We start from the raw sequence: 14,054 nt of genomic DNA, 5'->3' as shown, positions 1-14,054 counted from the left end.
TAATCTTATTGTTTGATTCAATGCTCTCTCAAGGAGATGACAGGGTTTCGGTATTGTGGACGAGTGTGCAAGCAAAAACATGCGGGTGAAGTACTGTGTCATCATACAAAGACTGTTAAACTCCAGCATGGCCAGAATGACCTTTGGGTGTGCCTTTAAATTCAGTTTCACGTATAAATTTATTTCAGTATTATTCACTTAAAAAAAAAATCAATTACACTTATTTCCCCCCCGCCCCCCATAATTACTAGACAATTATTGCCCTTTTGATGTAAACACTGCTACAACAGGTATCTCCAAGCCTCCATTTTTCCTTCAGGAATAACAAATATCAAGTTCTTAAAATTGTCTCTATTGGAGATTTATACCATACAACTTCAAAAATACATAAAAAATGTAAACTCAAAAAGTACAGAAAACAGCATTTCATTGTATTTTATATTCTCCAGTAAATGCTACATAAAATAAAAATAATCAGTACATATTTCTATAGTAATTTCCAATAACTTAGATTTTGGAAGCAATTCACCCATAAGCCACTATGACTATGCCAAGGTCCTTTATCTCTCCTGCATTGTGTAATCCATAAACTAAGTACAAATACCTAGATATATGTTTTTTCCATTATTATACACAATTTATTTTCTATGAACAGTATAAATAATTAAAAGGTATTTTTTACAAACATATGCTGAACTTTTATATTAAAAGGTCACCTAAAAACAAACATTTAAAAATCTAATCTTACATTACAAAAATTAAAAAATACTAATGTTAAAAATAAAACTTAAATATATCAAGAATCAAAAATGACCAGATATTTTGGAGTTTAAATAGCTTTCATATATACACAAGACAAAGACGTAGAAAACAATGAAGCTTATAAAACTGATATACATTAATAACTTTTTAATCATGTAATAGATTCATGGAAAAGAGCAGGTACCTTAATATTGTCTCACTGCTTTAAGAGCATTTGTAGTACAACTTTTCTCACATTAGTCACTTAAATCACAGCTCTATTATCCAACAATATTCTTGGCTATGTGCAGTCACTTGTCAATTAAAATATCCAAAACAAATACACGGTATATGCAAAACGAGTCAGAATGTTTGCTAAAGGCTATGATTATTAGGCCTGTTCTAACCAGGTAAAATGATCTTAAAATGTCTCAACTAACTGCCCTTTTTACCAAAATGTTGAATGCATATTTCTTAAAAGTTATCCAAAACTCCATAACAAAGTTTGAACATAATGGAGTCCTTCCCTGTGTGGGTGTACAAATATAATCTTAAACGGGTGTAGTAACATACAACTGAAACAACAGCTTTTGATTTATCAGTGAACATTTGGTGAACAACTTACAGTGGTTCTTCTCATGCATTTAAAAACACTGGTAAGCTGACTGGACAATGTTGAGTTTCTGAAATTATACAAAACTGCCTGTGACCATTGGTGTGACGCGAGGATCAGTGCTGGGTCTGCTGCTTTTTGTCCTTTATATAAATGATTTGAATGTAAATATAGGAGGAATGGTTAGTAAGTTTGCAGATGACACCAAATTGGTGGTGCAGTGGACAGTGAACAACGTTATCTCAGAGTACAACGGGACCTCAATCAGGTGAGCCCATAAGTGGCAGATGGAGTTTAATTTAGATAAACGTGAGGTGTTGCATTTTGGTAAAACAAATTGGGGCAGGACTTATACACTTAAGGAGGGTCCTGGGGAATGTTTCCGAACTGAGACTTTGGGGTGCAGGTTCATTGGTTTTTGAAGGTGGAGTTGCAGGTAGACAGGATAGTAAAGAAAGCATTTGGTATGCTTGCCATTATTGGTCAGTGCATCGAGTATAGGAGTTGGGAGGTCATGTTGCGGCTGTACAGGCCATTGGTTAGCACACTTTTGAAATACTGCATTCAGTTCTGGTCTCTGTGCTATTGGGAAGATGCTGTGAAACTTAAAAGGGTGTTGCCAGGGTTGGAGGGTTTGAGCTATAGGGAGAGGCTGAATAGGCTGAGGCTATTTTCCCTGGAGTGTCAGCAGCTGGGGGGAGACCTTATAGAAGTTTATAAAATCATGAAGGGTATGGGTAGGGTGAATAGCCAAGGTTAATTTCCCAGGGTTGGAAAGTCCCAGGGTTAGAAGGCATAGGTTTAAGGTGAGAGAGGAAAGATTTAAAAAGGGCCCTAAGGCAACTTTTTCATGCAGAGGGTGGTGCACATATGGAACGAGCAGCTAGAGGAAGTGGGGGAGGTGGCCAAATGCTGGGAAATGGGACTAGATTAATTTAGGATATCTTGTTGGCATGGACAAAGGGTCTGTTTTTGTGCTGTACAACTCTATGAACCACAATCGGATCAATTCTCTTAGAAGACTATGGCTCGAACTTTCTGGAGTGGCAATTACTGTTGGATTTCCATTCCCCCTCTTTTTAAATGCTACGACTAGGCTCTACACTTCTGGCCGGGATTCCAAACATGGCCTGGTCAGAAATGTAAACCATGCCTGATAATAGACTCCTTCTTTGTAGCACAATATCATCAAAGGAAATTAAATTACACTCCCTGTTTACAACATTAGAATTTCATAGAATCCCTTTGGCCCAACAAGTCCACACCGACCGTCAGAGCATTCCACCTCGACCCATCCCCCTATAACCCACCTAATCTACACATCCCTGAATGCTATGAGCAATTTAGCATGGCCAATTCACCTAGCCTGCACATCTTTGGGCTGTGGGAGGAAACCCACGCAGACACGGGGAGAATGTGCAATCTCCACACAGACAGTCGCCAGAGGGTGGGATCGAACCCAGGTTTCTGGCACTGTGAGGCAGCAGTGCTAACCACTGAGCCACCATGTTGACACTAGCCACAGTATTCTGGTAAATCTTCATTCACCAGCACTATGAAAAGTTTTGGGTCATCTCAATAACTTTTCAGTGTGTTACTGAATGAGTGTGAGAGAGTACAGTGGGTAATGTGGTGAGGTTGGGTTAAATCCAGTTGGAGAGGGTCAAGAACAGTTTGAGTTTCAGTGGGTTAAGTATCAGTACACTGGAGTTGGACATTCAGGATTGGGGATGGGGTTGGGCTGCGGGGCCAGCCATTGTATCAAATGGTGGGGTGGGCAGTGTTAAAGTGAGGACTGGGGGGGGGGGGGGGGGGGGGGGTGTGAAGCATCAGATAATTAGGGGGGGGATGGAGAGAAGAGTCGGAGAGTTGGGATGGGATAGAAAAACAGACAGACAATGGGAAAGGAAGATTCAGAGAGCCAATGGAAATGGGATGGGAAGAGTTGGAGAGATCTTGAGGATTTGGTGGGCTGAGTGTGTCTGGGCAGGTCACTTCGTTGGAGGGACAGTTGGGGGAGGCAGAGGTTTTGAGGGGGAGGATCAGTGGGTAGTAGGAAGAGGATCGGTTGTCTTGTAATTCCTGGGTAACATGAGGATTTTTCTGTCTGGTATTTCTTGGGTAACTATCCAGCTAAGTCAGTCAGATTTCTCCCTGATTCTAACTCATGAGTCAGAGGCATTTGCGCAGGGGTGTGGGGTAATTGGTCAAAGAAGCCTGACTTTTAAAAGGCAGAATCAAGAGAAGTCAGATTGAATGGAGTAAATATGATGGGAAAGCAGAAAACGTGGCAAAGACAAGGAATCCTGGAGTGACCCAGAAGGGGAGAAATAGTGGCAAGGGAAGTTTAATAGGGTGGGCAATGGGAAAGGTAGGCTATGGAAAGTAAAATGGGAAGACAATGACACTGGAAACCAGTTGCAGCAGAAATCATCAGGGAAGCTGGATTGGTCAGGTTGATAATAAAGGAGTTCAGAGTGGAAGTCATAACAAGAAAAGTACCAGCAGAAGACAGCTGGTTGGCATCATTAACTTGAAAAGACAATGACAAAGGAAGCTAAAATGGGGGAGATCAGCACAGAGAGAAACAGGTTGGTAGGGATAACCATCATGGAAATCCTGGAACAATCAAACGGGTAAAAGATAAACTATAAACTTTATAGAAAATCCAGTTATGAGGAGGAGGCTGGCAAAGGAAGTCACAGGTAAATAGAATGGGTGAATAAGAATGAAGGGAACCATTTTAAACATATGGAGCTCAGCAAACAGCTGAAGTAAGGTGAAGGCAGAAAGAATTTGAGGGGGAATGTGATGGAATCCTGACTACAGGAGGAAAACAGACTGTTTGCAAAGCATCAAAACAAGACTAGATAATCTCAGTGGGAGCCAGATAGAAAAGTGAAATGGGAAAGAAATTCATATTGAGAGCGGAGTCAAATGAAGACGCTATGTGATGGAGAAAGAGTGCGTGGAGAAGGCAGACTTAGAACCAGAGCTAGTGGAGAGGCTGGAAAGAAAACTGAGTCGTGCAGTCTGATGGGAAGAGTAGGGAGAACAAGGAGAAACAAATTAAGAGGAATGATAAGACTAGAAGATGTCTGCTCAGCAAAGATCTCTCACTGCGGGGTCAATATGATTCCATAAAGCTTCCAACCCTCTTAAAGTTTCCTGATGATGTGGAAAGGGGAAATACTTCTGCCTGCATCAGTCACATCATTCAAGGAGTTGAGGAACATTTCTGGAGCTGTTCCAGGACAACCCTAGAACTGCACCTTACTGTCACCAAGTGGTCTAGCAGAGCCTATATCTGCTGAAAGCAGGTGCAAATCCATTTGGAACACACAGCGGAGAAGACAAATCGCAATTAGCCCCAGCAGGAAGTTACTCCTGGTATCTGGCAGTAAAACTAAGCAGACAACTCTGTTGATAATGTACCCATCCCAATGAGATGGTGAAGAAACCAAAGTTCCAGATGTACAACCTGCTCTATTGCCAAAAAAAAAAGACACACGGAAGTTTCAGGGTGAGATATGCCGTACGTAAAACAAATTAAGATCAGAAATGGGAAACCTGGTTGGAATGGACAATGGAAAAGTCGGCTTCAGTGAGAAGGGAAGCCAAATAGAAAGACAAGAGTTACAGAAGCTGGATTGGATGGAATGGGGGAAAAAGAACCAATTTAGTACAAGAACCAGATTGGGAGAAATAGAAGGAAGAAAGGCAAAGACAGGCTGCGAAGAAAAATTGGCAGGGCAACTAAAACAGAAGGGCATGGTAAACTTAGCTAAAAGGGCAAAGTGAAGGATGACAATATGGGATGAGGTGTGGTTGGGGAGTGGATAAGGGCAGACAATTGGCTAACAGCACGGTTAATGATGTGGCGATGCTGGTGTTGGACTGGGGTGGACAAACTCAGAAGTCACACAACACCAGGTTATAGTCCAACAGGTCTATTTAAAATCACAAGCTTTTGGGGCGCTGCTCCTTCGTCAGGTGAAATAGAGGAGGGGGCGCTTAGGCATTCTCTTTCCACTTCACCTGACGAAGGAGCAGCACTACGAAAGCTTGTGATTTTAAATAAACCTGGTGGACTATAACCTGGTTTTGTGTGACTTCTAGCAATGGTTAAGGAAGTGAGGGGAATGGGGGAAAGAGACATACAGATTCAAACAAGGACTAAGAGTAGGAGGCTAAGTGGGAATGGATACAAAAGGAATGCAAGTTGGGCCAGGCAGCCAGAGGACATGGTCAACTGAAAGTGAGAAATAGACTGTGAAGAGAATTGAAATAATATAGTGACATACAGGGAGAAGAGGGAAACTAAAAGACTTATAATATAATGGACAATGCAAACCAGTTTGGGAGTGATAATATAGGGGCAGGTGGAGAGCATATTTTGAAGGGGCAATGAGGAAGAAAATCATGAAAAATAGCAAAGGGAAAGACAAACAGGAAATAGGAGCCAGATTAAAAGGGGCATTGGAAAAAGGAACCGCAAAGAAATAGACAGAGAGAAAGCAAATAAAAAAATTGATAAATGTGGGCATGGAAGTGAGTGTAGAAGACAAAATAGTAACTGGGATAGGAAGGGAAGACATTTTGGGAAGGAAGGCAGACAGACAGAGAATGGGGGAAGTAATGACAAGCCAAGCTATATTGGGAAGGTCAGTGCAGTCAGATATAGCGAACTGGATACGGATGCGTCTAGATTGGCAGTTGGGAGAAAGGGAGCCAGACTGGGAAGAATCATGGGAAAGACAGACAAATCTGGAAATCAAGCCAGTAAAGATGATAAGAAGGTAATTTAAAATGAAGTAGAGGTGAAGCAAATTATAGAAGAGACAATAACAAAGGGACCCAGATTTTAACAGGTGATGGGAAGAGGAGATAAAGGATGCTGATACAGGAAGAATAATTGCAAGACTGAAACATAGAATGTTAGACTGCAAATAAGAATAAAAGGAGAAGATACAGGTTGGGAGGAAAATGGAAAAGGAGAACAACAGGGTCACAGACCAGGAAGACTAGTGAGAGTTGTACAGAGGTTGATGATCTATGGAAGAGAAACAGTTGGGAGACAGTAATCAGGAGAAACTGGAGTGGATGGGGGTAATGAAAGGCAAAGATTTTAAAAACCAGAAATGAAGAATATAGCTGAAGACAGAAAGGAATAGGGTCAGAAGTGAGGTGAAAAGGCAGACAGTGACACGACAGGAAAGACAAAGTAAACAGAGGGAAAATGGTGGACAGAAAAGACGAGTGAAAATGGTGGTGGAGAGGAGTGCAGAAAGGAAGACCGGTAGATAATTTAGGAAAGGAAATCGGAAGTGGAGTACGGACAGACTCAGGTCTCTCTAACAGATGGTGATAGTGGGTCATTTGAATATTGAGGAAGGGAGGAGACAGGGCAAATATAACCAATAAATAAAATGGGATAACATTCAACTGAACAGTAATCTGATGGAACAGATCTGCAATTCCCTTAAATTAACAGATCAGAATATTGTACAGATTCCACAATAGATGGACAAATTCACTTCCCCAGGCTGCTAAAATCAATCGGACACCCAATCCATCACTACTATAAAGATTCAGGACTACAAATTAATCTTGGGTGACGGTGCATAACAGGCAATTTTAGATTGGTAAATATACAATGCCTAATACAGTATTCAGTGCTTCTCAATTTAGTGGAAGTAAATATTGAGTGTCATGTAGAATGGGCTGTGAATCCAGTGGCTCCAGTTTGGTGCTGCTGTCAGAGGTGGGACAGGGAGGTGTTATTAACATCTAGTGAAAAACTAGTGGTCAGGAGTAAGGGGAATGGAATAATGGAGGTGGAAGTGGTGGGAAGGCAGTGGGCAGGGTGTGTTGCAGCTGATTTGGCAGCACTTTGAAGGATTTTAATGATGAAAGGAGAACTTGGCCTCACAAAAATGAAAGATGAAAATGACTTCAGGCAGTTTTAAGAATGAATGTCTGTGAATGCTTTACGGCTCATTTGTTAAACCAGCCACTGCATCAGTTGAGCCCTTGGAGTCTAATGGGACTCTCCACACTGATAATCAAATGCAAAAGCTGGCTTTGCAAATGAGAAATGGATTGGTTGCATTTGAAAATCTGCGGTGCCTAACATAAACACAATCAACGAAACATTTCCTTGCTCCTGCCTCATTTCAATGACTGTAGTGGGACTAGGCCTACACCAAGCCCATTTGGGAAGCTGAGGAAATCTTTGCACTGCATTTTGTGGGAGGTCAGCTGACACTAAATGTCTTTATGCTTTCATTTTCTTTTTCAGCATTTTGCAGGTACAATCTTTCTCCTAATGTAACAATGCTGAAATTTGGTGTCCTATACAGTCTAATTATGCAACCATTTCACTCAATTAGTTTTTTTTTAAAAGAAGATTACATTAAGGGTAATACAAAAATCAAGACAGAAACAAAAACAAAAGGGTAGTTAAGTGGCCTGGAAGTCCTGGATAAACGGCTGAAGAATCTCCACTCCCAATTAGAGGAGGCTCCTGAAATGAACTTCACACCTCAAAGTCATTAAAATTATCAGCTAGGAAAACCTGATAGACGTTCTCAGACAGGTCATCAGCAAACAGAATCCAGAGCAGTGGCCTGCATGGTTTTAATGTAGGCTACAGGGGAAGTACTCCTACTCCTCCCAGCTCCACATATCCATTAAATCCGTCTGAAGCAATTAGCTTTTTGGTTGTGACTTGCAGCTGTCAGGTAAGGTCCAACCGTCAAGCTGAATGTAGACCCAGATTTCCTGAATGTAGCTAGCTCTATCCTGAACACAGCCAGTACTATGTAACACTGCAGAGGGGACCTCAATCTGGTATTAGACCTACTACACGAATATGTAAATATGAAACACTTGATTCAGGCAGGGATCCTTGCTGCCATTTTTTTTTGCCATCACCAATATATCAGCAGCTGGTTCTGGTTCTGACTATTTGCTTCTTGCCTGCTAAACTGTGGACTCTGGGGTTTTAAACGCCTGTGAAGTGATGTTGTGCTGTCAGATTTCAAGGCTGTAGTCATCACTGGTTATCCTTCCCCTTCAAGTACTTTAGTGCCATCAATCTCTGATTATTGCACTACAAAACGTTTCATTTGATACACGGAACCCACAATGTACAGTATGTCACAAAGCAATAACATGAAATAGTTCAAATGTTCTAAATGATAAAAATGAAGTTCATTTGGTTTCCTTAAATGAATTTAGTTTCAACAGGTGTTCCTGTTTTGTGGAACACAGCTGACTGTTTCATTCTTATTATAGCTGGAACATTAATTTTTCCTTTTTCCAGTTTAATGGTACTCCTTTGAAAGATATTGTTTGCTGGAGTGTTTATCATCAGGCAGAATAATGCACAATTGGTCCTATTTGTGTCCCAAGCTCTTAGGTCAGAAGTAATGTGGGAATTTATTTCACTCCCACATTCAATTTTATTATCTAAAAAAATACTTTAGTTACAGATGAAAAACAATTCCGAAATGAGACAGAAAGCTAATCTATGGCCTGCAGCCCGCAACTCAGAAGTACTTCACAATCTGCAAAGCAACCAATTGAGCTATGATCACATTATTTAATTAACGTTTGTAAGCAGTGCTCCAGATAAGCTATGCACAGTTGCAGAGCAACTCAGAAAGCATCACACAGACCACTCCTAAGTATTTCCTTAAAGACACCATATGAGAGTGCATTGCTGCTCAAAGAAAATGAATAGTGCCAAGTATTCACTGAACAGGCTGTATACAATGGAAACAAATTTACAGGACCATTGCCTACAAGTCTCTTTCCAGCGTGAGTTAGAAATCTGCCATGAGCAGTGGTACAAATGGCTGGTATCAAATGGCCACCAGATATATTCATCACCAAACAATAAGATGGAATATCAAGCACAGCAGCAGGTGAATGATGTAATACCACCCACAAAGCTTCTCCATTCAAGTCAAATTTCATCCTCCATACTGATACATTTACAGCAATGCCACAGGATATCTCTAGCTTAACGGCAAGACGCAACTAAATTTTAAGTGATGTGTGTGTGGGATATCTTTGAGTTTCCTAATGTGCAATTTGAAACATGTGCTACAAATATTTATTCCTGCTTAGTTAAAGATGTCTGTGGAGTGCGACGATAGCGATGAAGTCTTACCCATCTCATTTGCCTCAGACACATACATAGATCACAAATGAAAGCTGGAAGAGAGCTGCATAGAGATGGATGTTAACTAAAGTAGAGACTGTTGTCTATGATAATCTAGCCTAACACACCTGCTGTATGAATATCTATGTACAGCTGTTACAGAAATGATCCAGCACCTACACATTATAACTTAGATACCTCAGATTTTCTTGATAAAGATAATTCAACAGTCTGCTTTGCCTCTACAGTTTTTACTTTTCTACAGTGACCACGACAATAAAACCTGAACATCTTTTTTGAATGTCTCTGAAAATTTCACTTATGCTCTCAGAGAAAGCAAAAGTTGCAGAGATTATTTTAGCCACATAAAGCTGTTTTCTTGCCCCGGTACATGGCAGAGTTCACAATTCAGCCTGATTTTTCATCAGCCATGCTAGGATCTGAAGGCAAAGATCGTGATTTACACTGTGATAACGAATGGCGAACCGACGATCTGGATGGAAAGCAGGAGGTGAGTGATTGAGATGCACAATCACATGATGTTTCCTGCACAAGAACATGAATGAAATACCATGTGAACACTTAAACGCAAAGCAAATTCCGTCTTGAATACATATATCCATATTTGCATAGCTGGGAGACAATCGTTAAAGTGTCAATTGAAATTCTACACCTAGAAACTAAAATTTGCAGTCGTAAACCAAGTAACTAAACAAGCAAATGCGATGCTTCTACAGCTACTGCAGGGGAAATTTCCCATCTAAAATAAATGTGTTCATGCTTGGATGGAACAAGTAGACAGAGAAACACTGGGCAAGCAATGCCAACATCACCAGAGCAACTACAATGAGGAATGTTAGTGCTGAGAAAAGCAATGCCTCCCAATTCAGTTATTCAGTTTTAACATCATACATCCCCAGGTACAGAATAAAGCTCATTCCACTGCATACATATAGCATGTCCCAACTGGGAAATATACAATCCCAAACTGTGACCTTTCTCCCCTCTTTCCACACTAGACATCCTACATGCTCTTTGGCAATATTGTTAATTAGTACTGATGTAGGGACAGTTTCCATATTTTCGGAATAAGTTTGAGATTGTCAAAACTCATTCTCCATGGGACTCTTTCAGTCAAATAGAAAACTCTTCCTTCCCACTAGTTTATATTTGCTTTTTACCCAAGGCCAGACCTTTATGTGGAGATGACGACACTAGAGCAGACCACCAGCTGAAAAAGCCAGGGTGAGCCCACTTTTGTATGGTTTCAAAGCCCTGAGTTGATTTTACAGCTGCTGAGCCATCAATCGACTCAGAATGAAAGGTCTAATCCCATCTTCGAGGAAGGCCCACCTTCACGAGCTGCTGATTAATTACATGGCTGTCAACTTTCGAGTGAAGATAGCACCACAGGGAGTGGTGGTCACTGCCCGAACTGCAGGCAGTCCCCAGAGATGGAAGTGAATTAGAAAATGAGTGGGGTCATTCCACTGGGGCCAGGCTGGTCGGCTCTGATGAGGATTAATGGGAGGGGGGCATCTGCTGGAGGGATCCCCCAAACCATTGCAGAAAGCAGGGTTCAACAGGAAGAAGTCCTTAAATGGACTGCCTGTTGGAGTCTGAACTGACTCAAGAGGACAAGTTATCCAAGATCTCTTCCAGTGCTGGTAAAATACAATGGACAAGAAAAGGCAACAAATGGCATGCTCTTACCATGACACCCAATTTTAAAGCCCTACCTGACCCCTGACAAAGTGCTCCAGCCAGGGGCTGCGGGGATGGGGGCGAAACAATGAGGGCATTAAAATCCACTCCAAGTTCTCGAAGTGACAAAAGCCATCAACCCACGGCAATATAACATTAAATTCTGAGAGAGAATGTTCTCAATGCTGGGGTTACAGGCCTTACTGTGTGACCAAATCACCGAGCTCTATATGATGATCTCCATCAGATTCATGGACAGAAGCAAACTGTGAGGCCACTTCAAAATCTTATTCCCCATTTTGAATTCTGTCAATTCAATTTCATCTATTACTAATAAAAAAAAGCAGTTTATTCACAACTTTAAGATTGAATACATATATTCAGTTAGCTAGTTTAGATATTAGTGAATGAAAATTGATGACTCCATTCTTTCATAAGAAAGTATGCCAATTGGACAGTGCTGTTAAAGGGCGCAAGCACAAAGAGCCAAATTGCCTCTTTCTGTGTTGGAAATGTGTGACTTTATACTAATCCAGATATAATCATTAACATGATCAGTTCCAGAGTGGAGAATTTGAAAAATAATTTACTGACATATTTTAAATGAGATGACACTCCCATTAAAGTGGTACCTCAAGTAGACCAGATGCTCCACATGTATCCCGTGTGTCTGAATCTTTTGCTCCCTGTGCTGGATAGGATGTTGGTTTTTGGTCCTCCTTGTTTGGTTGCTTGGGAAGTCTTTTATTTACAATTCGGGAAACACCGTCTACCTGCGAATGGCCCGGAGGAGCAGTCGCATCCATTTTTCGGACACTTTCTTCAGTGACTGGATCTTTTAGTGGCTTGTCAGCTCCGTTTGTTGGACTCTGGTATCTGCCACACACATTTCTGAAAAACTCCTGAACAATCCCATATCTTGATGTATCACCTTTTGTTTTCGTCTCATGTTGGCTTGATTTCCAGATGGAGTCAACACTTCCAGATGTGTGCTCAACAACATTGAACAAACTGGACAGTCCATCATTGATTGAGCTGAGCACTGGGCTATCCCTCGTAGTAGTTGACCTAGCCCAGGCTGACTCATTTTGTCCTCTATGAGACATAGCCCATGGACTTCGTTCTCTTGTGTGATCTATTTTTGATGAGCTTCTTCTCTGCAACTTTGGTGAGCCATACTTGGGTGAACAACAAGGTCGTTCAAACTTAGACGGCACCTTTTCCAATGATGAAGAGAGTTGTTTGCTCCGGGAACTCTGGGTTGGCATCAGTAAGGAGCCTCTGGATGCCCACGACCGGTGTAGGCTACTAGAGATTGATCTTGGACTCTCAGTCTGCAGCCCAACACTAATACTTCGGGTGGTCTGAGTGCCCACGCTGATAACTCCAACAGTCTGGCTCGCTGCATTAACCTTCCTTTCCATTGAGCTTGTACAAATAACATTTCTGGCACAGTTGGCTGCCTCCTTCATGTCATCGCTCATATTACCCGATATCTGCAGATCATGCAGCGCAGATGGAAACCCAGTAGCAGCAGCAGTAGCAGAAACAGGATGTTCTCCAGTGCCACTTTCCAACAGATCCCGATGCTTGGAAAAGTTATTAAACCACTTATTGCGCACCTTCTCTGGATGGAGCTCCATGCCTCCAGTTTGTTTGGGTTTTGCCATGGTAAACAGAAAACCTGGTTCAATCATAATTTTTCCCTCATTGTTCTGAACCAAAGAGCCATCCATCCTGCGCACTACTGGTGGACTGTAATAAATGCGAATGCCAGTTCTATCTGGTGCTGTGTAACTCCTTTGTATTTGTTTTGTGTTGAGATGTGGGTTAACTAGATTTCCTGTCATAGTGAAATCCCAAGATGAAATTGCAGGCATCTCCACATCTGACTGGTTGATTAGTGCACTTTCTGATTTTTCATGTAATAATTCACCATTAGCATTCTTGTGTTTCCAATTTTTCTTGTTCAGCTCCTCAAGATTGTTTAAACCCTTTGGCAGGGGTGTACAGGGTGGAGGTAAATACGGAGATGTGTCCAACAAGCTCTCAAACTCAGACATGGAAGAAACTGATTTGGCCCTAAAAATGATCCATTTAAAAATGAGTTATTTTCTCTTTGTAAAAATGAAAAAGGACAAGGACATCATTATCCACAGGAACAAACAACAGTATCAACTATTAATTTTCTAGTTGGAATGGTAAAGCTTTCACTAATACTGTTAATATACCAAAAGAGTTCAGAAAATTAGTTTTGGAAAAATACAAATTCACTGGCAGAAGATCAAGTGATGTCTTGTTCAATTGCTAATTACAGACCAGAAATTATTCTGTTCTTATTAAGAAGGATGCCATATGCATGTGGAGAAGTTCAGGGAGACACAGATGTAATTTACATTTATCTGTGTGGTGTTGATGATATAGGAGGGAATAGCTGCAGGGATGTTCTTGGGTCAATGTTCAAAGGTTGCTTAGCTTCGCTCTTCAGTCCAGGGCAGTTAATACCTCACTGCCTTCATTCTACACAAAAAGTGTGTGCATGGGGGTGGGAAGCAATATTACTCCTGCAGTAGGTTGAGGGGTTTGTTAATTAAGGGTTTTAAAAAATGATAAAATAGTGGCTACATACCAAAAAACAAATCTATTTGATAGAGGATTGCAGAGCAGATTGTAGGACTGAGTTATTTTTCAACAGTTAATCATTTCAGTTTGATTAACTGAAGAATCAAATTATATTTTATTTAATTATGATTAGCTGTAAAATAATTTGAGGAAGAAACAATATGGCACAGGTCAGAAGTATGGTTTATGATGTTATTGTTGTTT

At 41.0% G+C, this 14,054-nt stretch overlaps 1 protein-coding gene across 1 annotated transcript in view; it reads right to left on the bottom strand.

The window, feature by feature from the left end:
* Positions 1 to 5,445: 5,445 nt before the first annotated feature.
* The window catches only part of LOC109914231 (protein SOGA1), a 104,051-nt gene continuing 95,442 nt past the window's right edge, over positions 5,446 to 14,054 (bottom strand). The window contains exons 12-13 of the mRNA XM_048608557.1: positions 11,861 to 13,310; positions 5,446 to 10,070 (exon numbers count right to left, since the gene is read on the bottom strand). Coding sequence (XP_048464514.1) covers positions 9,933 to 10,070; positions 11,861 to 13,310 — 1,588 coding nt within the window. The 3' untranslated portion in view covers positions 5,446 to 9,932. The remainder of the gene's footprint in view (positions 10,071 to 11,860; positions 13,311 to 14,054) is intronic.

Source organism: Rhincodon typus, chromosome 19 (genome assembly GCF_021869965.1).
Source record: "Rhincodon typus isolate 14 chromosome 19, sRhiTyp1.1, whole genome shotgun sequence".
Classification (NCBI taxonomy): domain Eukaryota; kingdom Metazoa; phylum Chordata; class Chondrichthyes; order Orectolobiformes; family Rhincodontidae; genus Rhincodon; species Rhincodon typus.
This window is presented reverse-complemented; position numbering and strand designations above follow the sequence as displayed.